This window comes from Coffea arabica, chromosome 6c (genome assembly GCF_036785885.1).
Source record: "Coffea arabica cultivar ET-39 chromosome 6c, Coffea Arabica ET-39 HiFi, whole genome shotgun sequence".
Classification (NCBI taxonomy): domain Eukaryota; kingdom Viridiplantae; phylum Streptophyta; class Magnoliopsida; order Gentianales; family Rubiaceae; genus Coffea; species Coffea arabica.
In genome coordinates, this window is record NC_092320.1 from 2,499,091 (window position 1) to 2,525,119 (window position 26,029).

The 26,029-nt window shown below is 37.1% G+C and overlaps 2 protein-coding genes and 2 long non-coding RNA genes across 4 annotated transcripts; all 4 read right to left on the reverse strand.

Moving 5' to 3' along the window:
* Positions 1–548: 548 nt before the first annotated feature.
* On the reverse strand, positions 549–3,465 carry LOC113692847 (uncharacterized). The gene is made up of 6 exons (XM_027211435.2): positions 3,076–3,465; positions 2,307–2,397; positions 1,745–1,923; positions 1,203–1,263; positions 1,044–1,110; positions 549–828 (listed from the first exon to the last, which is right to left on the reverse strand). The coding sequence occupies exons 1-5, from the start codon at positions 3,196–3,198 to the stop codon at positions 1,094–1,096; spliced, it is 471 nt and encodes a 156-aa protein (XP_027067236.1). The 5' UTR covers positions 3,199–3,465; the 3' UTR covers positions 549–828; positions 1,044–1,093.
* Positions 3,466–8,792: 5,327 nt separating this feature from the next.
* LOC113691714 (uncharacterized) lies at positions 8,793–9,560 on the reverse strand. Its single transcript, XR_003448764.2, has 2 exons — positions 9,254–9,560; positions 8,793–9,022 (listed from the first exon to the last, which is right to left on the reverse strand). It is a non-coding gene; the product is annotated as an uncharacterized lncRNA (long non-coding RNA).
* A 6,709-nt stretch (positions 9,561–16,269) lies between these two features.
* Positions 16,270–17,080, reverse strand: LOC113694250 (uncharacterized). Its single transcript, XR_003449294.2, has 2 exons — positions 16,696–17,080; positions 16,270–16,570 (listed from the first exon to the last, which is right to left on the reverse strand). It is a non-coding gene; the product is annotated as an uncharacterized lncRNA (long non-coding RNA).
* A 2,269-nt stretch (positions 17,081–19,349) lies between these two features.
* Positions 19,350–23,050, reverse strand: LOC113691351 (probable proteasome inhibitor). Its single transcript, XM_027209455.2, has 9 exons — positions 22,589–23,050; positions 22,291–22,462; positions 22,015–22,161; positions 21,625–21,729; positions 20,999–21,073; positions 20,823–20,857; positions 20,666–20,732; positions 20,506–20,583; positions 19,350–19,605 (listed from the first exon to the last, which is right to left on the reverse strand). The coding sequence occupies exons 1-9, from the start codon at positions 22,767–22,769 to the stop codon at positions 19,533–19,535; spliced, it is 933 nt and encodes a 310-aa protein (XP_027065256.1). The 5' UTR covers positions 22,770–23,050; the 3' UTR covers positions 19,350–19,532.
* Positions 23,051–26,029: the final 2,979 nt, after the last annotated feature.

Here is a 26,029-nt window from a genome sequence, read left to right on the forward strand (position 1 = left end):
AGACCCAACCACCCCATCCCCAGCCAGTAAGCTTTCTTTTCCATTATCCGAAGGATAAATTTCACTAACAACCGACTAAAGATTATCTCCAGTAGGCGGTCTATCTGCTAGTAATCCCTGGTTCCCATCCCACAACCTTATCAAACAGACCAAACAAACAGGTGAGCACGAGACCTTCTGACAAATTGTTGCCGATCATGATAAGATCGTATTGCGTTGGACTCTAAACATGCCACAGCAGTCTACTGAAGTAGGCGCGCAACATGGATTGTTGGTGGACCGCTACGCCCGCCGATGATTTATTCTACTCCCCGGAGGCATGTCGCTGTCCTTTTAGTTCCTCTGTCGGTGTTGGGTGGCAAACGACAATCAACCGCCGTCCAACGGGAATCGAACGGTTTCAAACTCGTAGAGGAATTAAATCACACAGATCGAATTTGAAACGGGTAGATATTTTCTTCTTTTTTTTTTAATCAAACGCACCGCCAACTACCGACCAAATGTCTACTTACGAAACGGCCAGCATTGATTCTTTTTCAGGACAATGGTTAAACTCACACAAAGGGAATCACGGCCATTTTTATAGAAAGATGTAATGGTAATCAGCCCTGAAAAGTAAGCTCACTTAAAGTCTTTAGCACATACACTGACTGTTTATGATAAAAGATCTATAACCACTGCCACTATACTGACTACTATTACAGTTGATAATTCTGATTTCTACTGCCATGGCAGCAACTGAGTAACTGGCCCTTAGCTATCTACCGTTTCCCATATTACAAAGTGGGGGAAATGGCAGTATCCTAATAACCTCCAGCTTCCTGCGCCCTGCATCAACAAATTACAGAATACAACTCAGTCTTCTGGTACTACACTCCAAATAATAATAATAATAAGAGTAAATCTTTCATAATACACTGACAGTGTATATACTATCAGAATTTCAGCTTGCGCTAGATTTTTTTTGCCTAAAGTTTCAATGGCATCAAGAGATTTATTATCTGCATAATTTTTGCATTTAACAAAACATTCAGTATTCATACCTAGCTTGCTTAATTATATACGAGTCCACAGTCCCTTGGCGGTGCGCTTACTAGTAGTACAGAGATCCTGGCAGAAGTCAACAGAATGCAAATAGTCAATTCAGAAATCCGGTGTCCTACACAGTAGAGTAGTTTAACACCTCAGAATTATTAACATACCCTGCCACCAATTGCCTCTTGATGCAGAGCCAGAGTCATCTTCTCCACCATCTTTACCAAACTGAAGGAGGGGAAACAAATGCATACCGTTAGAATGTTCCATATTTTGCAGTCCACTAACACTTCTAAAACAGATCACTCCAAATCCACCGGATCTTTTATGTGCTGTAATGCAGTAGTCAATTTATGTCAGTGATCGTTACTAAATTAATTAAAATTTTATGTCAGGTACTAAACATTTGTAGCATCTGGGGAACACATGAACAAAATCACTTCTTTCTATGGTTCAATTTTCCCCACATGTGAAAGTGAGAATACGTCAGTTTCCTCAAAATCCGTACTTCTCCCAGAAAGAAACGAAAATCAGAACCGGTTCGAAATCAAATCTTCTCTCCAACCAAAACACTGGCTAAGATTATATATGCTATATGACAAAGTAACATGAAGGAAAGGTGAAAACGTAGGAATGAAATGCTCAACAAAATGAGTTCATGTTATCATCAATAAATATCAGGAATTGATTTAGGTTGATGCACACTCACAGTATTGGAGCCAGAGCTCTGGGTCTGGGTATCCTGAGGGTAAGAATACACTTCTCGACCCCCATAGTATATGGACGAGCTGAGATGACATGGTTGCATCTTTTCTTCCTGATAAAATGAGCTCGCCTCCTTGTTTAAAATGCCAACATTATGGCCTTCGCTGACTGGGGGAATACTTTCTGAAAACAGAAGAACTAATTAAATACCCGAATAACAATAGTGGCTTCACCTTGAAAAACACATTAAAATCTTAATACAGACAAGACAAGAAGGACAGGCACGGTAACGTCTGAAAGATTCCCCAAGGAGCTAAGACCCCAAGAAGCTTTCAAGTCAAAGTAATTCCCGTCTTTACTTATCAACAGGAAACAACAAAAAGAACTACATGATATACAAGTGACAAAACAGTGGCTTGTTTCTTACTAAAACCTTTAAGCAAATTCCAGAAACAATCACTGAAGCACCTAACAATGAGGGCATCATTGATATCTCCATGCTAGAAGCTATACTATTAACTGAATCAAAATTTTCAACTTTCCAGGACGCTGAATTGCTCACAAACCTGAAGGCCGAGCTTTGGCACTGCAGGGCTGACTAGCAGGGTCTTGCTTCTTTTCAAGAAACTCCGGGCGCGGAGGCTGCCGTCCCAAACCCTGAAATGAGAGGGGCCAAACTTGTAATGGCACAAGAACTTTATATAGTACAAACTACCACTATTAGAAAATTCCAAAGCTGCATCAGTTTTCATCGGTCAAAGAGGGCTTAAGTTAATAGTAGTATTTTCCAATGGCTAAAAGATTGTAAAATTCTAACATACACAAACAATATTTATGATGTAAAACAGAAACTTCTAATTCCAATAAGCCCAAAAAAAGTCATACTAAAACATTAACAAATAAAGAAATCCAAAAAAAAGGAGGTTGGCACCGTAACTCCAAAAGTCCATGTGATAAATAGTTATTTTATTAACAATAAGCATCAGACAACACGCTTAAACAATTAATCTTACTCAGTAAGTAGTTCTCGAACTAAGATCACCTCTCCAAGACCCCTTTTCTTCAAGAAAACCCCATTCGTATGCCGCTCAGTTATTCTCACCGAATATTCGTCGATACATGTGCGACATGCAATTGCACTAAACCACTAAACCCCCTTCCAAGCACCCAAAGAAAGGAAAAAAAAATAAACTTTGATGTCGCAATGGTTTTGCATGAAGTGAAATCAACAGTTCCAAACAATCGAAGAATATTAGAATAAAATTCAAGAACTCTCCAACCCAAAAATAAATAAATTAATAGACACCGAGTTTATTGTTGAATATAGGCAGATACCTTTGGAGACGGCGCCAAGATGGACTCAAATATCCATGAAGAGGATGAAGCAGAGGACTCCTTGGACCCAAAAAGATCAGAAGTGAATGAAGAAGAAGAACCAGATTGCTTTCTTTTGTCCATCCTTCTGTCGTAAGCGCGGAGGAGTATGTGTACGCTATATAGATATTCTTTGACGGAATATATGTGCACGCTATATAGATTCTATATAATTTCAGTGTGTATCGGGTTGCAGGTCGAAGAGTGAGGGAGGGAGACCTTCTTATATAAAGCAAACCCACCGTCAGATAAAGGGGCAAAAAAAATGAAAAAAAGAAAGAAAAAACACAGCCAGGGGAGGGCGATAAGTATTGCCGAGAAACCAACAGAAAGTTGAGAGGGAAAGAAAAGGGAGCAAGAAATGCAAAAGCCAAGATAAAAAAGAAAACGAAAAGAAAAAACAAGTATTATAACAGAGAAACGGATGGAAAGATAAAAGCTGATGTAATAGGTCAGGAAAAAGAGATAAGGGAAGAAGAAGAAAATGATGACGATGAAGGGGGGAAGCAACAAAGGAAGACGAAGCCAAGATGAATACAAAGAACCCAAAACGAAACCGTCCCTCCTCGAAGACCTCTCAGTTTGCCTCCTAATAATAATGTACTTGTATTAACTAATATTTCCTTGTTTTATCCACTTCTCCGCTCTCTCTCTCTCATCGGATCTCCTCTCTCTCGATTTATATAGATATATATATATTTTATATATATAAAGAAGAAGAAATACACGGTACACTACAATTGACGATAATTGAAAATGGTGATAGATATATGAATTTTTTTTGGGGGAGGAAAATCGGCAAGGGATTTATTTTATTTTCTTGAACTCTACTGCTCTGTGTTGTGTCGAAGGACGATCTCTCTCTCCCTCTCTCTGTTTTTTCCATTGTGTTCCTCTTTACCAGTAGTAAGTAAGAATAAGAATAGTAGTGGTTGTACTAAATTAAAAAAAAAAAAAATTGGTTGATCTTTTTTTTTCCAACAAACGTTAATATCCAAAAAAGGTTGATCTCTCAATCAATGAAATCTTTCTGTTTGTTCAGTTTCGGTTATTATGGCGTTAGTTGCTCATCACGCTGTCCTACCCTACCCGCCTAAAATCTAAGACCTTCCCGCCATGTGGACTGCCCCGTCTCCGCCCGCTGTCGGCTCCATTCCTTTCACTTCCCAACCCTTTCCTGCCACGACAGCTTTACTGGATAATAGTCACAATGACAACAATCCACTCTTCCTTTTCTGTAGTCTTCGCGTCCGATGTGGTATTATATTTATTTCTACTGTCCTTTTCTTTCTGAAACCCATCTTTTTGACTTTTCCCTGCTCTTCTTTTGGATATGCTTATGGTTGAAACTCACAATTTAGATCCTGCGTGCGTCAAAAAAAGAGAGGGAAAAGTTTTTTCGAGGCAGTGATGTGAACTTTTCTTTTTTTTTTTTTTTGTTCATTTTGCATTGATCAGAAATTTGAGAAATTAGTGTTGTTGACTAAAAGTAACTAGTAAAAGAGTGGTAAATACTGCATTTATCAGAAATTGGAGTTTCTCTTTTGTCACATTAACAAATCAGATGCTGCGGTGGGAGCCTTTTTATGGCTTATAAATGATAATGTGGGGTGATTTCTTTTACGTCCCTATTTGTATAGTACCCAAACTGGAAAAAAAAATCACACACACACACACACTGGATGTATGGGACAAAACGTGAGGTTTTGAAGGGGGTTGGAAGGGATAGAGTAAGGAACTGATCTTATCTTTTTATCTTGTCGGATCAAACCGTCTTCTGGGGTGGGGCAGGAAAAAAAAAATTTAGATATTGAATTATTGATGCAGTCGTGTTAGTATTGGTACGTGGAAGTGATGTGGAGTTGCTTGTCATTTTTGGTGGGGGGGGGGGGGGGGGGGGCGGGGGCGGGGAGGGTCCGGGATCAGACCAAGGCCAAGGGGCATCAGAATTTTATCATCAGAGATTCAATATGTTGTATGGAATCCTCTGTGTTACACTAAGCGTCCATGCGTTTCTCAAATTTGGTTGGTTCAATAAATGGGCATATTTTGTTTAACACTTAAAATTCTTTTTGGATTATTATTATTACTTTATCCCCTTAACGTTTTGATATCACTATTAATTTTTTTATTAATGTTACTTTTTAGTCACTTTATCCTTAAAACTAATAGTCAAATTTAACAGAGTTGTTGATTCAAGCGAAAATACATGTTTGGCCCTTAAAATTATTACTATCACTTTACTCCTATAAAATTATATCCTTATTATCAATTTACCTCTTAGAGTTATTCTTTAAACAATTTATCCCATCAGTAAACCGACTTAATGAGTTAAAAAATTTTAAAAGAATGGACCCTCATCTTTATATAATAAAAAAAACAAAAAAATTAGAGTGACTCTTCTCCTTTTTACTATCAAAGGAAAAAATAGTTAATGCATTATCTATTTTTTCTTGGTAATCTTATTAATATTGAAAAGAAAATAGAAAGATGGAAGAGGAGAGAGAGTTCAATTCCTTTTTTTTTAAAATACAAATAACAAAAAATTCAATATTTTTGTTATTTCAAAATTACTCTACTTTTATGTTTACTACCTAATTCAAAATAATACGATTATATTATATTCTTCCTTGTTTTATTTCTTTGCAAAATTTAATTTTCTATCTTTTTCTCTTTTCCTAGTATGGATAAGTGTAAAAAAGAAATTTGAAAAAATCCTTTTATTTTTATGTTTTTGGAACTCTTAGAGTGAAAAAAAGAAAGAATAAGCATTTCATGTATTTTTATTTTTAATTAATTATATATATATATATATATATAAGGTTAAATGGGTTAGATTAATGATAGGGTAAAATGTCTAGAAAATAATGTTAGAAAGCAAAATGATTGTATCACTATAATTTAAAGGGATAAAGTGATAATAACAATATTGTAATGCTATAAAATAACAATATTATTAACATGTTGAGTTGAATTACCTATAGGGGTGAAGTGACTAACAGATAACATTAGATGATAAATTGATAATAGTAATATAATTAAAAGGAGTAAAATGATAATAATCTTTTTCCTTTTCCGCCCCTTCTTTTCCTTCACATCAAGCATAGCTACGGAAAGGATGCCTTTCTAATGAAACAATTATACGCAGCATTTGTTATTCAATTTGAGGACACGTAATTTGCCACCACAAAAAAAGAAAAAAAAAAGAGAGTTGTGCCCTCGATGGAGTTTGATTATAATAAAATACTTACTTGTTTAAGTTTCAAACGATATAAAATACATTAAATTAAGAGTTCACATACAAAAAAAAACTATTAAAGACCATGATATTCTTAAATGATAGATACCAACATGCTAACTCCTAAAACTAAGGGCATAATCACCTTTTGCTTTTTTTGTGTCACTGAAATCGTTTGCTATTTAAATTAATCTTAGTACTAGATGATACATTACTTTGCTTCGGGTGTTGATGCGTTATTGATAGTCATTTTCTTAAAGTGAAATTGGAAAAAGAAAATATAGCCCTCAAGAGAAAAGGGAAAAAAAAGTTAATGGGTGATGCGGTGGGCCTAAGACAGGAACAAGATAGCGTGGGAACTAGGGCTGCAAACGAGCCGAGTCGAGTCGAGTCTCGATTAAATTTTACCAAGCTCGAGCTCGACGAGCCGGCAACTTTCGAGCTCGAGCTCGAAAAAAAATAAAAAAATAAATTTTTATTTTTAAAAAAAATAAATAAAATAATATTTTTTTTGAATAAATAATAAAAATATTAAGGATATATACGTAATTTTACTTTAAAAATAAAAAAATATATATATAATATAAGTAATTTTATTATTAAATAAAAACAAAAATAAAAAAATATATATATACTCAACCTCGCGAACCGGCTCGCGAGCTAACGAGCTTAATATTCTTAACTCGAGTTTGACTCGAGCCGGTTCGAGCTCGACTCGAGCTTGACTCGAGCCGCTCGCGAGCGGCTCGATTCTTTTGCAGCCCTAGTGGGAACCGGTGGGATCCAACTAGCGAATGCGGGGCATTGGTTCCGGCTAGGGATGTAATCGAGCCGAGTCGAGCTCGAGTATCACTATACTCGAGCTCGACTCGACTCATACACACAGAGGCTCGAGCTCGACTCGAGCTCGATCGAGCCAAGAAAATCGATACTCGAAGATCGACTCGAAGAATTTCCTCAGGCTCGAGACTCGACTCGATAAGGCTCGATCTTTCATCGAGCCTTATCAAGTCGAGTCTTATCAAGTTTTTTGACTCGATTTGACGAAAAAAACAGATCAAAGGTGATGTTTTGGGAAGATTCAAAGGCAAGCAAGTAGCTATCAGCTGGAGTAAATGAGGCATAAAATCCATGATTCATCAATACAAATACAACTAAAAGTATCCGCATTCTACCTCCCACAGTTAGCATCTTTAACACCCCTAAAAATCAGATTCACCACAAAGAAGAATAGAGAAGAAAAAAGGGAAATTCCCACTTGCTGGATTGCTTGACATGAAACTTTCAAATTCAGCAATTGCCCACCAACGGTAGGTGCCCACAAGAGCAGAAAATATGGATGATTCTAATTCCTCGGATCATAGTTCCTAAGTGTGCTGCAAAAGTACCCAAACTAACCAAAATTCCCCACAAAATTTCAAAACTCAGCAAAACATGAGCTGAGCCACCAAATTGAGAGACAAACAATTATCTCAAACAGCCACAATATCCCAACTACCACAAGCTCAATTCAGAAACCAATGCCAAGATCTATCCAGAAATTCCTTTTCCCCACAAATATCACTAATTACTAACTAAAGAAAGCTGCTTTAAACAAGAACATGTCAGAAAAATATGTTCCTGGTTCAGAAAAGGACAGTAAGACTTTCAATCTCCCAAGTACAGGAGTCCTGCAATTTCCGGAGGAGTTGCCTTTTAACAAGATTTCAAAATGTGTACACTGCTCATATCTGAAGTCTACAAAATTATTTACATAAATGGCGTGCCTGGTTAGGGAGAAAAAAGATGATTGATTATCCTAAGACCATTTCAGTTCTCAACTGTACAACAAGTTAATATCAGCACGCCAACAAAACAAGTAAGGTAACTGCACTCAAAACTAGCTCATATAAGAATATAGTTAATCATCTGGAAGGTTTTTTTTTTTACTGACTTGACATATCAACCAACCAAATATTGAATGACAGAGCTGAGTTTCACAACATTTAATATGGATCTCTGAGAACTAAGGATGCTTGAGACATGTAACTGCTATAAGCCTTCACAAAATTATCTATTAAAAACCTCAAAAAAAAATTGACAGAGATTCACATAAATCTGCTACAGGATAAGAAGCACTTGCTTGAGACTAGCATCTTATTTCAAGCCATCATGCAGTACAACTGCATAATTAGTCAATCTACTCACATCCAGTTAATTACCAAGTAAGGCTCAACAATGAGGCACAATCTAGAGGGGAGAACAATTATCTCTTTTACAGAGACGTTCCCCAAAAGTACAATATCAGAACAAGATGCCATTTACATATGCCCAGAAGGTGATCAACAATAGGACAAAACTGATTTAGGTGTCTGTGATGCATATGCATTGAATCATAATTCATATACTGCTAGCAAAGATTTGAGACCTAGAGCATGTTACTGAATCCACCACAAATCTGTTGAATAAAGGTAGCAGCTAAGATATAAAGAGTGGTCTATGATCCACTAAGGATGAGTCATTTTGGACAAGATTTTCAAGGCACTACCCACTACAACAATTGTTAACTAAATTAACTTGATATACTAAGCTAGATCTATAATAAACTTCTAGTTTCCAAGTGCGTTTGAAGTGCCGGAGACGAATATACCAAATTCAAAGATAATCAGTTGTCTGGGCCACACTTAGCACCTGGAAAACGTAATGAAAAAAACATTGAATCAGATGATTCTTCACAAATGGGAATTTGAGTGCTTACTCGACTCACATAGCACCTAAAATGTGCAAGACTGCATCCAGAAAGCCAGCCATCAGAAAGCCAGCCAAGACTGATCTAAAATGGCAGCCACGGCCAAGTTTCCTAGTCGATCTTGGCCCATTTTAATGCCAGAGACACAGAGCCAAAAACAGAGGAGCACTTACCTAAGTGAGCCAGAGATGAGCAGTGATGAACCAGCGATGAACTAGTGAGATCTTGGTGCTTCGTCTTCGACACTCGGCAGCGATGAACCAGCACGGCAGGACACAGCCGACAGGAGACGTACAGCGCGGCGGACTGGCGGAGGCCGGAGAGGCAGAGAGCAGCTTCGATTTGGGACTTGGGACTTGGGACTTGTTAAGGCGATGGCGATGGCGATGGAGTCTCACAGATGCGGCGAGCAACGGCGTCGGCGACGAACGGAGTGAGGGTGTAGATTGGTAAAGTGAATTTTTTTGCTAAGTAAGTCGCACAGTCGGCCCTCGGCACAGAGAAGGAAGAAAAGAAGGTAATATTGAATTTTTAGACATTTTTTCTTTTTAGTGTTTTTTACAATTATGTTATTACTTTTTTGCCATTATAGGATTTTATTATAAAGAATGTAATATTGTAAATTTCATATAACTTATACCCATAATAGTCATTTTATAATTATAATAAATATATATTATTTAAATTAAAAATATTTTATTTAATTAACTCTGGCTCGTCGAGTTACTCGACGAGCCACGAGCTCGGAAAATAGGGCTCGAAACTCGACTCGCTTTGGTGTCGAGTTACTCGATACTCGACTCGAACTCGGTCAACCCGAGTTCGAGTCGAGTTGTTGACCGAGCTACTCGTGAGTAGCTCGCGAATAGCTCGGCTCACCAACAACCCTAGTTCCGGCCATGGTAGATGGCAACTAAACACGAGGTAGAGGGGTTTTTTTTTTATCGATACAATAAACTTATAAATTTATTTTTTTATGCTATGGAAAGGAAAGAATATGAACAAGTTGGAAGAAATCGAAGGAAACTAAATTACCTACCAACCTATACATTCGTCTGGAAGACGTTCGAAGTGACTTGCCACATTTTTGTGATTAATGGTGAGAGGCAAGATTTGATTTCTGATCTCCCACTCCATCAACTTTGATGGTGACCACTGAGTTGTGCTCAGTGGTTCGAGATAGAGGGTCAACCCCCCCCAATCCACAAAACCCTTCAAATTTGTGCAGTGTGCTGACAACCACTGCTAGTTACTAGTAGTAGTAGCAAGGTAGAAGACAGCTACCATCTAGGGCATGTTTGTTTAGGTGGAAAAGGTTTTTCAGAAAATATTTTCTATATTTTTCGTTGTTTGGTTGTCAATTTATTTAAGAAAATAAGTTATACCCATGGGAGGAAAATAACTTCCTTATCTATCATTGTGAAGTTATTTTCCGCTGTGTGCTTTATGATATTTCCAGCTCCATGATGGCCAGACCGCCGCTACATTTTTGAAGATACTCCAGGTCCAAGCTACTAAACACACAACTGTTTCCACAGATCCCTCATTTATACTTCCCATCCAATTAAATCAACCTCAGCTACTAGAAATGGGAAGCAAGAAATACATTATCAAGACTCCACCCAAAAGTTCCTAAAAACCCATCAAAACTGGGAACATGAAACTAAAATAAACGTCTCAAGTACCAAGGTCTTTATAAACTTTGCTACTACAGATTCTGTACAAATACTCTCAATTGCATCATTTATACACCATAAAATACAGACTTCTGCATTTACAGGGTTCAAGTCATCCATTATCCCCCTTGCAGCTAAACTGTATCAACGTTGGCTAAACCCATCAAGCAAATTCAGTTGTCTAGGGAGGTTAGCATTTATTGCAACTCTTACCACGAAGAAATATCTTTATATTCTCCTGTTGAGACACCTACTTTTCTTTTCTTTGTCACAGAAACAAGAGGTAGACTGCTGTCAACAGCAGTAGTAGACTCAACCTGCGAATTCCTTGCTTTCAAGTACTTCCCTACACCACCACCCAAACCTTGACTCCCTGAAGTTCCAGTCCCTGGATTGCTGTACCATGAGCCAACCTTATCCTGAAATGCAAAGAAATAAATAAGCCATTTAAATAGTAGAAGTGAGGGAAAAAATACAAACGCAAGACGAACAGTATCAGATCCAGGACTAACATTTTCTTTATCTTCAGCATTGTTCTCATTAGTACTCTTCTTCTCGTCCTCTTCATCAGATTTTCACCTAATAACCAAACACTGAAAAATTATAGGAGAGGAAGTGATTTTTCAGGAAAATGACTAGGAAAATATTTTCAGTCCAACCAAACGGACCCTTATTGTTGGGTTGCTGGCGCAGTTCCACTGTGGGTCGCCGCTAGAGCTGTTAATCGAATCGGGTAGCTCGCGAGCCGAGCTCGACCCGACTCGATAAGGGCTCGACTCGGCTCGTTTATTGAGAGAAACGAGCCGAGCTCGAGTTCAACTTGATGCTCGTTTAATAGACGAGCCGAGCATAGCTCGACTCGTTTTAGCTCGACAGGCTCGAATAGTAGGGGTATTAGTGTAATTTCATTGTATATTTGATATTCTACAGGCTCGATAGGCTCGAGTTCGAACTCGAAACTGCTCGAATAGTAGGGGTATTAGCGTCATTTTTATTGTGTATTTGATACTCTACAGGCTCGACAAGCTCGAGCTCGAGCTCGATAAGCTCGACTCAATTTTAAACTCGAGTTCGAGCTCGAGCTCGAGTTTTCTAGCGAACATATCGAGTCGATCTCGAATAGTTTGTGAAGCTCGAATTACTAATCGAGCGAGCTCGAACTGGCTCGATTAGGGGTTCGAGTCGAGCTCGATTATCACATGCTCGAGCTCGACTCGACTCGTTAACAGCTCTAGTCGCCGCGTGCTCCACGTGAGTCCAAGGTTTGTCACCGTCCCACTCACAAAGTACAATCGCTTTATTAATATCCTTTTCCTTTCGTCTTCACTGCCACCTCTCGACTGACTGCGTGGCCTATGAGTGATGACTAATTCCGGCGTTTTTGATCCTCACAATTCTCGACTGTGTGTGTACCCACGATTCAATCAGTCCTTTTCGCCTTATCCATCCCCGACCAATCCTTTCCAAACAACAAATGGCCCTCCGCTTATGGATAAAGTTTTCAACCGTTGTCAGTTATACGATTGAAATCTTCAGATCTATGCATGGATACAGCGCAGACAGCGAGCTGACCATGAATTTAAACACCGACGGTCTTTTTGGTACCCAACTTTTAGAACCGCGTAAGACTTTTTTTTTTTTTTTTTTCCAAAAAAATTTCTTTCATACTTATAATTAAAATTTTTATTATGTTAGTGTATGCATTTTTTTGTATTACTGATATTGTAGACTACATACATTTGTTGTATTACTAATATTGTAGACTATAATTATGTCTAACAATTGTAGAGCCTCACCTCCATTATGAACCTAAAGAATCTATAATTCACTTCGCCACGCATTGTTCGTTGCTGAGTTTAGAAGATTAAAAAAAATAAAAAAATGAACAAAGAAGCCAAAACTTGAATTAGGACCTGTAATAGACCATAATTATCTTCAATTAGTTATTGGAGAGTTGTGCAAAAATAGAAGACTGTTTTATCTTGTTTTTACAAGTTAAAAATGCGACCAACAACCAAAAGGGATCAGACACAGGGATAGATATCCGCGTGTCCTAAACTGGTTTGAGTAAATTGTTATAGCACGAGCATTGTGCGCATCATCTCTGGTCTCTAGTCCTTGATGTATATTATCGTTTGTTTTCATTTTATTCTTACGTAGTGAACGAATTTTGGATGCATAAAAAACACATTCAGGTTACTCTAAAACAAAGGCTCTCTATGGATTGGAGAGTTTTTCTCAAAAATTATTTTTGTTTGTGGAGTTCAAATACCGACTCCAAAACAACTTTTAAAAAACACACAATTTTAAATGCAACTTACAAAAATAAAATAAAAAAAAAACCAAATACTATCACACTTTCTTCGTCGATGTTACCAAGCGCTTATCAAAAGCAAAAATATAAGACTTCAACTTTTTTTTTTTTTTATAATCCGGAACATGTCCCGACCTGAGCTCTTTGGACCCGAGGTGGCACACTAAACCGGAGGGAAGCCGATAGCCCCATACGGTTTTGCCGAGCGAGTCAGGATGTGCAGCGCAGCGGGCACGAATCAAACCCCGATCAGTGAGAATACTAGCAATTCAAGACCGCCGACCCCTCGACCGTTGCGCCATATGGCTTATGGCTTCAACTTTGACCCCACGTTTCTGAAGTGCCCCCAATGGATCAAAGAAAGATCAACGCCGAAATTAAGCATCGGGCATTCAAGGAAATTGGTCCTACCAAAATGGAGTTGGGGCAAGGACGGTTGTATTGTATGTAGCAATCATTCGAAAAGGTTGATTACTATGATTTGGCTGAAGAAAATGTAAGGATCATATCACATCTTCTTGTACATCAATTTTTAACACCGTGTTTAGAATTCATAAAATTTTGTTTTATATCTATAAATTATTAAAAGTAAGCTACATCACATGAAAATGAAACAAAACTGGCCCATCCGACAAAAATAACCTTCGGATGCGGATTTACAGAAGCTGAAAGACTGGGCCACAAGACCCACTATGGGCTACTCACTTGAAAAAGAAATAGCATAAGAGGATCAAGTTCCCTTCTTGGGCTACCTCTAGAAGTTCTAATTTCACACAATGCAACGCCGGCTTTCACTGGGTCACCGCGAACAACAGGCTAGCATACTTTAGCTTGTGGACAACCAAGTACAGTCTAATTGACAAGATACTTCATGTGTAATTGTTAGGTTACGAGGTTAAGTTATCTAATTTTTGTGTAAATTACGAGGTTACCAGGTTAAATTATCTAATTGATCGGTTACGAGGTTAAATTGTGTAAATGAAAAAATACTATTGATCTATTTTTTTTTTTAAGAATAGAAAAGATTATTTAAAAAAATTCTGCCAACAAGGGAACCGATCGGAGGCCCTTTAATCATATACAGAGCCTGAAAACTGGTATCTTGTTGCCCTCAAGACTTTTTATAACTGGTAACGGGCTAACGGCAGTAGTTACATGAGTACGAAGTTGTGGCTTTTTTCTTATCTTGAATCCGAAAAAATAAAAGCTATATTAAAACTCACACGTAACTATAAGAACTAGTTCATATCTTATGTACCAAACTCTTAAGAGTAAATTTTATATACACTGACTGACAGTGTATACACTGTTATTGTTTTATTCATAACATATGTGCAAAAATTGAATTTCAGATTCAAATTTTATATAGTTGTCATTCATCCAACTCTAATAGCGTATACACTGCTATTGTTAGTATAGGAAAGATTAATCCAACTCTTAAACCCTCTCATTTCTTCCCTTCCAAGTCAAGAGTATTCTCTTGAGCAAAAAAAAAATATTTTTGTTTTTAACGTTCACACATCACTATAAAAAAAACAGTTCACATCCTGTACAGCTTTAAGTTTCCTCGTTTTCACATTCAGTTTCAACTGTAACTCATGACCGTATTCATGGGCTGGACTTGTTTATTGTTAGTCGCTGGATTGAGATTGGTATACTCTCTTTCTGGAAGCCTACCTTAACAGAATCTCGCTTACCGGAGCATCCACATGCTTAAACACCAATGATCTAAAAACTAAGCCTACTTTTTGATAATCCAGTTTTACATTTAAATTTAATATATTCAAGTCCTAATATATTAAAACATATTTGATAATAAAAAATTAAACATCTGATGAGTCGCACTAATTTTTTGGGCAAAATTTGCTCCAAATAAAAGTGATAAGTTATTCTTTTTTTTTTTTTTGTCGACACAGGGGTGTTTGGGTCAATTCTTACGGGGCCCGACTAATCCCCTGTGGTCCGGGTCCGACGCCGAACTCGATCCGAATGCGATAAGTGCGCGGAAGAATCCAACGAAACGGAGACTCGAACTTGGGACCTTAAGGGTCACCGGTGAGAGGCGCTACCGCTGAACCATTCACGCGTGGACTGTGATAAGTTATTCATTATCACTTAATTTGATTTAAATATATCAGATTTAGTATTTAATAATTTAACGAGATGATAGACTCAAATTTCAGTTTTTAAATTTTAATCTTATCAAACGCATGTCTTATTGCATACAATCAACTTGGGGAGATAGTATTAAATCTTTAATCAAAGATTTCGTTGGTTGGTAAATGCCTAATTGGTATTTAGATTAGCTAAAAGAAGACAGGTCTGGAGATCTGGAGTTTCAACATTGCGTCCCCAAATTGGGTGCCGGGAGGACATTATCAGTCCCAACTAATCCAACCTCATGTTTCTATAATCAATTCGATCCCCGATTGAATCGGGGACAAACGCCTACGAACAGATCGCTCATTTATATAATCTATTTTTGGTTCGGTGGGATAGCCGAGCCATTCCCCCTTCTTTTTTATTTATGACACCAGTCCGAGAAAGACTCGTTTGGCACTAGATTAGACAAATCACAATTCGGTCAAGAAGATGCGGCGGAAATATCCGTTGAACCTCATGCGGCGGGGCATGCTCATCTTACACTATTCGACGAAATTTCTTGACAAGCCCTACCAGAAATGATTACTTGGTACCATCGTAATTCAATGTACTGGTACTAGCAAATTACAGCCCAACAAGTGGAACCAAAGAGGACTCTTTGCCAAATGGGATCCCAACGGCCAACTTTAACCCGACTGCAGTACTGGTCCGACCGTAAAAGCTTAAGAAGCAGTAATAAGGTCCAATCAGTTTAGGTGGGTTCCCGTTTTATGGTGCATAAACATCACCTTGAAAGCCAGTTAGGTTGTTAGGCTTTCATGTTTGATCCATGGAAGTCAGTCAAGAAGATATTTCCCAAGAAAACAGCTCATACATACCTTATATAATTAATCACATTTTTAGGTAAGCAGGTCCAGTGTCGCGAGTTTTAGGGTATTTTATTTGTATATTAACTATGAATTAATATTGTATGTATTTTTACCATTGAATTGAATGTACGATACATAATTTGAATTTGAATTTAAAATTTAAATATGTATCGGACATCTAATCGTGATAGTGTATAAAATAGGATCTATGAGTCGAAATCACGATCTGTAAAGGCAGACAAGAAGATGTTGAAAATGAAAATTGAGATTTTGTACACCAGTTCTAACTACTGCAATTTCCATGGAAGGCGCTGAAGATTGGAGCAAAGCCCAGTCCATGTAGTTGAAAATGAAAATTGAGATTTTGTACACCAGTTCTAACTTCTAACTACTGCAATTTCCATGGAAGGCACTGAAGATTGGAGCAAGCCCCAGTCCATGTAGTTGCACAATGTTCCCCATCTGAAGCTGCTGCACCATCACAACACTTGCAAACAACTCCAAGGCTAGCGAAAATCTTTGAGTATTCTGCAAAATTAGGATCAGCACAACTTAGGTTCATTGATCATGATACTAGAATCTTTTCAAGTTAAAATGAGAACAAGGGGGAGAGACGAGAGAGAGAGAGAGATTCGGTGGCCATCAGTTCTTACTCTGTTGAGGTAAAAGGGGGAGTGGCCTGATGGCTCCTGCACTGCTAAATTTCTCGTCCTGCCATCCGAAACTTACTAAAAACAGCATCAGTAACAAAGGAGCCGCCGGCTTAAGCAACCACCCCATATGTGTCCAGTCGAACTTCTGCTGATTTAGTTGGATGGAAATGCTTGGAGTAGAAGATTGATTGTAAGCAGAGTCGCAGACTACTTGGCCAGAGATAGAGGTGACTCTATACGCGGATACTGATTGATATTTCCGAGGCTGTGGGGGTGGAGAGGCGGTAGTTTGATTCTAATATATACAGAATCGAAAAGAATTAGAGTTATCATTTACTACTCATTACGGATGGGAAGAAATCGTGTTATAACAGAACATAATATAATAAAGGGGTCGTTGTCGTGTCTAGAAGGTTGGATTCTTCTGTTTGTAGTTTGCACCAGCAGCACGTAACCAGTGTGGGCTTCTGGAAAGAAATGTAGGCGTGGAGGCCGCTGTCACGCGTTTCTCAGACTTATTTCGTCCTTTTGCGGTTTCGGTCCCCAAGACTTGTTTCTTAGCACTTCCAGTTCCAGCTTTGGCACAGAGTAGTGCAAGCGTGCATCGAATTCGAATTCGATAATTTGGGAGTTTTGAATTTGAAATTTTTTAAAATTTTGACATAAGAATTATCGATTGATTTCGATTTTGAATTCATCAGTTCCGATTTCGATTTCGAATTCGAATTTAATTCGGTAGAAACCTTTTTTTCCTTTTTTTTTTCTTTTTTCTTAGATGTATTGTTATATAATATAAATTTTATATTGCATATATTATAAAAAAATATTATTATATACAAATATATTATAAGAAATATTATTATATATATTAATATACATATTATAAAACAAAATTGAAATTGAAATTGAAAATTTTGATTTCGATTTCCGATTTCAAAAACGTCATTACCGAATTCGAACCAAATTCGCATAATTTGAAATCGAAAATTCTGATTTCAATGTCAAATTCTAAATTATCAATTTCAAAATTTTCGTATTCAATTCGAATTCGGTCGGTAAATCGAAATTTTTCGATTTTGTACACCCCTACAGGGTAGGATTCTGTAGCAAAACAAGTTTTCCATTGTCTTGTGTCACTTCTCTCATTTTTTGACAAGACTTCTAAAGTCTTTCAATTTTTTTTCGTCGATCGTTACTTTTTTATCTATATATCCTACCTTATCCTAATCTAAGGGAGAGATCCAACTGAACCTACAAGGGGGTTGACGGGGACAGAATTCTACTAGACCAAATAAGTGTACTATATATCCCTCTGAATTTTTTGAAGAACCACATAAGTCGAAACCTTGCCTCCCACCCCCACTAAAGCCTTAATGGCTCGGTGGTGGTGGTTTAAAGTCTTCCAATTAATCCAACAATCTTTTATACCTTTTCACATCTCCCTACCGGGAAAATTTGTTTAGGCACCCTCTTTCCTGCTCCCCTGCAAATCTACAGAAAATTGTCCATATGTGTGTCAGCGTTCTGTTAAACGCGATCACCGATCAATCAACCAACTAAGATCACAATCAACTATCACGTCTTTAACATCCCCTTTCTGGATATGTTAACAGCAATAATGAGTCTCTGCTCTATATTGTATAACCCCCATAGGTTTCCTTGCTAGATATGCTGGCAGAACAATCCCGGCCACTATTGCCAACTGAAAGCGTGAGTTAATTACTGCTTTTGTTTTCATCACTCAAATATGTCAAATGAAAGTGTATGGCTTTCCATCAAAATATCCCTTGTGCGATTGAGTAAGCCCCTTTCATAACTCACAGTTTTTTGTATGAGTGTTTCGATAAATGGACTCTGCGAAGACCCTTGTGCGATTGAGTAAGCCCCTTGTGCGATTGAGTAAGCGAGCTTGGCAAAACAAGAGCTCTGCTGACTTTTATAAAAAGGCATACAACCTTTTTGACAAAACAGAGAAAGAACAGAAATGTGGACCAGTATGGCGCATACATATTTGGAGAAAATTAGCGCACCTTAAGCCGGCAAATCTCTAATTCGTTACTTTACAGATGATGGACAGCTCAATAGGCTGAGAGTCTCGGAGAAACACAAATGTAGATATAACGCAAAAAAGCTATCCAACTTCCGCATAATGGGTTGAGATTAGTTTGAGAAAAATACTGTAGTTGTGTATTTTTTTTATTTTTATTTTTATTTTTTATAAGCAGAAAGTTTTAAATTCAAAATTTACTTGCATCTTTGGTAAATCTTGAGCCTTGCCTTGGCTCATAGCCCCACCACCCCCGGCGGGGGAACCCACCCAAAAAAAAAAAAAACCCCCCTTATGCTTGCTAAAAAGAAAAAATGATCTTTTGCTCGAGAGTCAAAAGACATGCCTTAGAGTTCTACTGCACAGGATTTGCACTGACATCTCTCCGTGTCCCCTTCTTAACTCTTGAATCCTGCCAGGAAACAAAATACTAGGCATCTAGGTGTTTTGTGCTGAAGTTGGATAACTTGTACTTTCGTATCTCCTGGGCCGCGGGGAGGCGGTAATAACTTGTGGGTAGGTCAGTTAGTGGCACTCTTCGTAACAAGCAACAAATTCTGCGCATTACTCGACCTTTACTCTCATTGACAAACGGTCGACCAGAAGGTACAATAAGAGATTTGTACTGCTGTTCATCCATAGATTGACTAAAAACTGTAGTGAAATTCACAACTCAACAATCGTGTATTGAACAAATTTACAGCTAAACAATCACAATAACGTCTGAGATTTTATATAAAGACAGAAGCAGGCAAAAATGAAGAAAAACAACTTCGACTCAGTCCAAATCTTATATAATATCAGAGCCATCCCCAAAGTGCTCCAAGTCTGGATGAGTCCCACCCCCAGGCCGTCTTGGATGCCTGCATATAGTCACAAATAAAAAACCAACATGTAAAAGCAACAAACCCACAACAAAAAAGGCAAGCAAATGCACAGTAACGCTTACTAAGCGTATAAGCAGCTATATTTATCCAGGCTGATACCCCTGTTGGCAAGTAAGACGAGGTGCAAACATGGAAAATACAATATCCCACAAACAACTTTAGAGATTCTGATGCCATATCAGAAGAATGTTTAGTCCAAGCCAAGCACACAACCACAACCTGATGTTAGATATCTAACGCACTTATCCATTCCATTTCCCATTTAAAAAATCTACTGAGCATCCGTTCTTACAAGAAATCGGATATAATGACCCTAGTTAAAAAGGATTTCCCCTAATGGTAAGTTTGAAATAGCAGTGAAAACCCTGATTTGTCAATCCAAAAGGTCTTTATTAAGTGCCAACACTATATCGCTGAATTGTAATAGCAAATGAGCAAAACATTCCACGAAATGATTATAGGCCAAGTGAATACTAATGTGGGACACATAGTCTACGAAAATTTAAGTTCCATTCAAAGATGGAGATACAAGTGCTGATAATGGAAGCTGTGTTCTGCACTCCGAAAACAGTTACATGAAATAAACACCTTCTTGCTGATGCAGCAAGATTAAAGCACCAAAACAAGCACTTAAGAAAGCCTGACTGGTATTGTGAAAATCTTTTAACAGTAGTATTAAACAGAGATCTACCATTCTCTGCCTCCTAAATTATTAAGAAAGCAGCAGTCTGCAGACTGCATGGTAAAACCACCTTGATTTACCTCCCCATTGACACAACACCGAACAAGGAAACAATAAAGAAAAAACACAAGGAATTCCATTAATTCAACGTGCTATATCAGAATGACCATGTAATTCGGAGAATATTACAGTACCTAATAAAGCGATTAGGCTCAAAACCCGGAACACCAGGTGGGCCATATGGATCAAAACGAGCACCGGGAGGGACACCCCTAAATCAATCAACAGATAAAGAAACTCAGCTAGCACCATGTGTTTTTAATACATTCAGAGAGAGAGAGAGAGAGAGCTCACGGTTGTGGTCCTCCGGGGAAATGAGGAGGTCCGTTACCAGAGCCAAACCACCGAGGATCATTTGGTCCTGTATCCACAACTTAATAGGTGTCATGCCAAACAAGTTTAACAACATCATTTAATGAATCAAATCTGAAACAACAGTGGCAAGACAAACCTATGAGCATGCTGCCAGGTCCACCAAAATTGCCCCTTGAGAAAACAAGAACAGATGTCAATGTTTCAAGTTTGAAGCCGTTGCTCAAGTAGAAAAACAATTGCATGCTGTCTACTCATTAAGTTAATGAAAGAAAAAGAATTCAGGTGGGGGAGGATGGGGGAAAGGCAAAGCACCTAGGGTAAACTCCTGCACCAGGACCAGGAAAGAGATCATCACCCCCACTACCAGGAACTGGAGGAACAATAAAACTGCATACCAACCAAGAACAAGAGACCAAAAAGGATGAGGAGAAAGAAGAAAAAAGAAACTGAGTCACAAACTTCACGAAGTCAATTGTAAGAAGAGCCAAAGAATAACATATAAATAAATATTTTTGTTTTCTTTCTAAACCAAAAGGATCAGAAAGTCTCAATATCCTAGCATAAAAATCACAAGTTATCATTTCCAATAAGGGAACTCTTGAATCTATAGCACTATTTAAGGATGCATGTTGCAAATGACAGGTTACATAAATTAATCCAGCAACTTCTTTTCTAGCAACAGCAGAAGTCATAATAACTAATGTCCCCTGCTACTAAAAACTGAAGACAGATGTTTACCTGGTTAAAGGCAAAAGTTCAGAAGATGATCAAAATTTTCACTATTCCTCCAAAAACTAAAACTAGGGTTCATTACTATTATGACACGCCATTTCTGTAGATCTGCTAGGACTGAATATAATAAAAGTAAAGAGTTCAAGTAATAAAAACAGTCTCTGCATCAGAAGGAGTATAATGCACAGTGTAACTAAAAAATATACCTTGGATTTGGCGGGTTAAAAATGGAAGGCTCATCTGGTTCAGAAACTCTTGGGCTAGGTTGGTCAGACTTGGATTCATCTCCCTCTGGAACTCTGCTTTTCGAACTAAAATAATTTGTGTGATTGTTAGAACACATGGAAGCAAAATCAAAAGGTGAAATTCTAAGAAGTGAACTGAAGTGGCAAAAGCAATTGTTAGTTCAAGCTCTCAGGACTTGATCACTACTCCATTTCCTAGTGATGAGTGATGAGCCAATAAGTAACTTTATCATACAGCAAAATATTTGGGGTAACCAATGCTCCAACGGCTGTTTAGGAGACTGGAATTCCAGGAAGTCAAATGAAGCCCCTGGCCGCCCAAAGAAAAATAACAAACAGAAGCAAAGGCACCTTGAATTATGAGCCGAGGAGCTTGCTGTAGGAGACCGAACAAGTTTGCCCAAAATTTCTTTATCAACATCTCTCACCAGCTTCCCAATATTCTTAAACATTGTAGTATAATTATTTCGTCTATCCTCTGCTACGTAGTCCGGAACGCTACGCATCCAATAATTCAAAACCCAATTAATGGTGTTGCGCAAAACAAGAAGGAAAAGAAATATCGGCTAATAATCACAAGTTCACAAACCCAAAAATCCCAATAATTAGACGGGGAAAAAAACGTACTTTATCTCAAGATGGACGGGCTCAGAATCACCTTCCGCCAAAGCATCAACAAGCAATTTGTCATTCATAGCTAGACACTTCACCAGAATTTTCTGGGAACCCTTATCCGGATTCGAATAGACGAATGCGTAACTATCATCAAATTCATTCCAATGCTCAATGCCCACTTCCTCTACCCAAAAACAGAAAAACAAGAGTCAATATTCCCACCAGAGAGGGGAAGAGAGAGAGAGAGAGAAGCCCCAAATTGGTTATAAACAAAAAGGTACAGAACAGAAAAAGAAGCTAAAAAAAGTACCGGTGGAGGTGGACGAAAGAATGTCATCGGAAAAGGCGGGCGGACCGGTAGCGTGAAGAATAAAGCCGGACGCAAGGAAAGAGGCGTGAACGGCGAAAGCTGCCTTGTCGTGAGCGTTACGGAAAGAAGGCCTCGCAGCCCTGATTACTCCCATTACTGATTGTTCTGTCGCACTCCCCATCTTCCTCCGTCCCTCTTCTGGTCTTGCTGCTGCAGGGACTACTGGATCAATCAGTTAAAAAAGAGTCTGTCGAAAATTGCTGTTCCCAGAAGGAGAGCTCCGAGGAAACGTAGAGAAGATGTGTTTAGAATTTAAAAAAAAAAAAAAATTCAGGACAAGGGTTTATGGATAAATAATCAGCTTCCGAAGCGGTTGTCCCCGACTTTGCTTGAGCCCCAATACAAAGCTCTCCAGTCTCTACTCTCCGGTCGATTTTGTTATTTCGCACTTTCTATGTGCTTACACTGGGTAACCGACCTTCAAAGATACGTTGTATTCCTCCGTCCCATTTTGATAGTCTATATTTTTTTTTTATCTGTTCTAAATTATAGTTTACTTTTCAATTAAAAAATATAATTATATTTTAATTTTTTTAAAATATTCTTATTCAATATAAGTAGTTGTTGCTATAAACCTATCTCATTTAATGAGAGTTAATTCTTTTTTTACCATCAATTTAAGTTCTCATAAAGTTGTACCATATTTAATATGAGCATATTTTAGAAAAATAGCAATCTAAATTTATTTTTTCAATAAATTTAACTATTTTTTCTTAAACTATGTGAAAAAAGAAACAACACTATCAAAGTGGGATAATTTCAGAAACTCTTGTGAGGTTTCTAATAATTTCACTAAGCTTTCCTGAAGTTTGAAAAATTTATATATACCTCCCTTATTATTTAAAATGATAATTTTACTCTTAAATATTTTAATAAAATTCTCTTATTTGGTATGTTTATATTTAAAATGAGTTTTAAAATTATTTTTTCATTATTTTTTCTTTTTATTCCTTTTTTAAAATTTTTGCCAATAAAACTATACAATTACCACTATTGCCTCCAGGTTTTTATTATAGCAAAATGTCAAATTAGTGATTTTTTATGAGTTAATTTTATATGTAATCCAATGTTTTTGCTAATCTGTGTTTTCTATTTTTTGGTATTAAAATTAACAATAAATCAAAAGGAAATAACCCAAAAGTACTACTAAATTATAATAATCTGACTATTCTAAAAATTTATAAATTCTAAATGAATTATTTTAACATTTTCTTTTCTATCTTATAAATCTAAATTCATAATAAAATATCATATCATAGTAATAAAATTATTATTATAGTTGTTTATCAAATAATAAACATGAATATGAAAAATTTGGCACATTTTGCTTATAATTATAGTAAATAATCTTATAATTATATAGAAAAATAAATTAAAACTCATTCCACAAGGATATTTTTGGATATTCATTTAAAAAATTATCGAAGTCAATGTTATTTTAAGGTTTTGTTACTAAAACAATCAAATCAAATGAAGTAAGTGTAATTTTTAAAATTCTAAAGGAGTTCAGTGAAATTGTAAAAAACCTCAGGGAGGTTTCTGAAATTATCCCTTAAAATTTTAATGTCTCAAACTGTATCACGCCCATTTTATGAAATGATATTAGATAATTTGAATTATTAAATTTTTAAAAATTGAGTCTATTCAAATCTAGGCCAACATCGTTATTTCTCACCCACCTTTCATGCTTGCAAACTTGTAGTGGCTTTGTTCTCTGAGATTACTCTTTATATTTTACCAAGGTGTGTATGAATTCCTCAGCTACTCATCAAGCAAGTTTTCTCACCTGTTATTTTTTTTTCTCCTTAAATTAAAAAAATGGGGTCAACGAAAATCAAATTTATCTTTCAAGATTTTTTTTTTTGGAAAAATGGTCATTTTCGTTCTTAAACTTTTTTTTCCGTCGATTTAGTCCCTAACTTTTATTTCTAGTCAATTTAATACATGAATTTAATTTTTGGATTCAATTAAGGCTTTCTATGACGGCACCACTATCTAAAAGTAATTTGGCTCATCATTTAACATTAAATAAGGGTATTTTGGAAACTTTGAATTATCTCCTCTCCGCTACCAACCTCTGCCACCAATAACTTTTAAAATTTTAATGTCTCAACCTCAGGGAGGTTTCTGAAATTATCCCTTAAAATTTTAATGTCTCAAACTGTATCACGCCCATTTTATGAAATGATATTAGATAATTTGAATTATTAAATTTTTAAAAATTGAGTCTATTCAAATCTAGGCCAACGTCGTTATTTCTCACCCACCTTTCATGCTTGCAAACTTGCAGTGGCTTTGTTCTCTGAGATTACTCTTTATATTTTACCAAGGTGTGTATGAATTCCTCAGCTACTCATCAAGCAAGTTTTCTCACCTGTTATTTTTTTTCTCCTTAAATTAAAAAAATGGGGTTAACGAAAATCAAATTTATCTTTCAGGATTTTTTTTTTTTGGAAAAATGGTCATTTTCGTTCTTAAACTTTTTTTCCGTCGATTTAGTCCCTAACTTTTATTTCTGGCCAATTTAATACATGAATTTAATTTTTGGATCCAATTAAGGCTTTCTATGACGGCACCACTATCTAAAAGTAATTTGGCTCATCATTTAACATTAAATAAGGGTATTTTAAAAACTTTGAATTATCTCCTCTCCGCTACCAACCTCTGCCACCAACAACCCATCTCCTCCTTCTTCTCTTCTCCTTCTCTTTCCATCCAACTTTGAATTTACATTGTAATTGAGAAAGTAGAAGAGGAAATCTGCAAATGTAGGTGAATAGGTTCCCCAATATTTCAACCCTTAAAGCTCTAGCTTTTTTATTTTGAAAACAGAAGGAAATTTCTTATATATTCGGGTCAAATGCATCAAAGAGAATGAAGAGGTGATTTTTGGCCCTGCTGAAATGATGTCCACGGACTGGAATAGGATTCCGGACTGGACGGTCACCGTGACTGAGTCACCTGCTAGAATTGTGAAAGGGGTTTGAATCCTCCGGTGTAACTCCGAAGCTTAAGTCAGTTCTATAACGGCCCCACCTCCCCCTAAGGCGAACCAGAGGGTTCGGCGGACCGCCTGCCCAACTCTCACCGGGACTCAGTCGCTCACTACAGTTCTCAACCCAATTACAATATAAATCTCAAAATTACATCAAATTCTCCAATGATTACATATTACAAATGCAGCGGAAACTGATTCCAATCGTGGAACGTATACTTACATCCTCAGAAAAATTTCCTAAGCCAGGAAATGCAGAAAACATGCTATTAAAGGAAATAAAACCCTCGGAAAAGATTAGGGTTTTTACGGGTTCTCACACTCATTTTTTTTCGGGGCGTCACAAGTTCGACAGTATATTAGTAAGAAAGTAATGGGAAGATGGT

Bases quoted from the DNA above. Each gene is read 5' to 3' on its own strand.
- LOC113692847 (XM_027211435.2), bottom strand. From the start codon at position 3,198: ATGGACAAAAGAAAGCAATCTGGTTCTTCTTCTTCATTCACTTCTGAT. The intron at 1,924-2,306 runs GTTTGTGAGCAA...TTCTGTTTTCAG, and splicing joins TGCCAAAGCTCGGCCTTCAG to AAAGTATTCCCCCAGTCAGC. The intron at 1,264-1,744 runs GTGAGTGTGCAT...CCCCTCCTTCAG, and splicing joins AGAGCTCTGGCTCCAATACT to TTTGGTAAAGATGGTGGAGA.
- LOC113691351 (XM_027209455.2), bottom strand. From the start codon at position 22,769: ATGGGGAGTGCGACAGAACAATCAGTAATGGGAGTAATCAGGGCTGCG. The intron at 20,733-20,822 runs GTTTGTCTTGCC...TTGTGGATACAG, and splicing joins ACCTGGCAGCATGCTCATAG to GACCAAATGATCCTCGGTGG. The intron at 19,606-20,505 runs GTACTGTAATAT...GACTATATGCAG, and splicing joins GAGCCTAATCGCTTTATTAG to GCATCCAAGACGGCCTGGGG.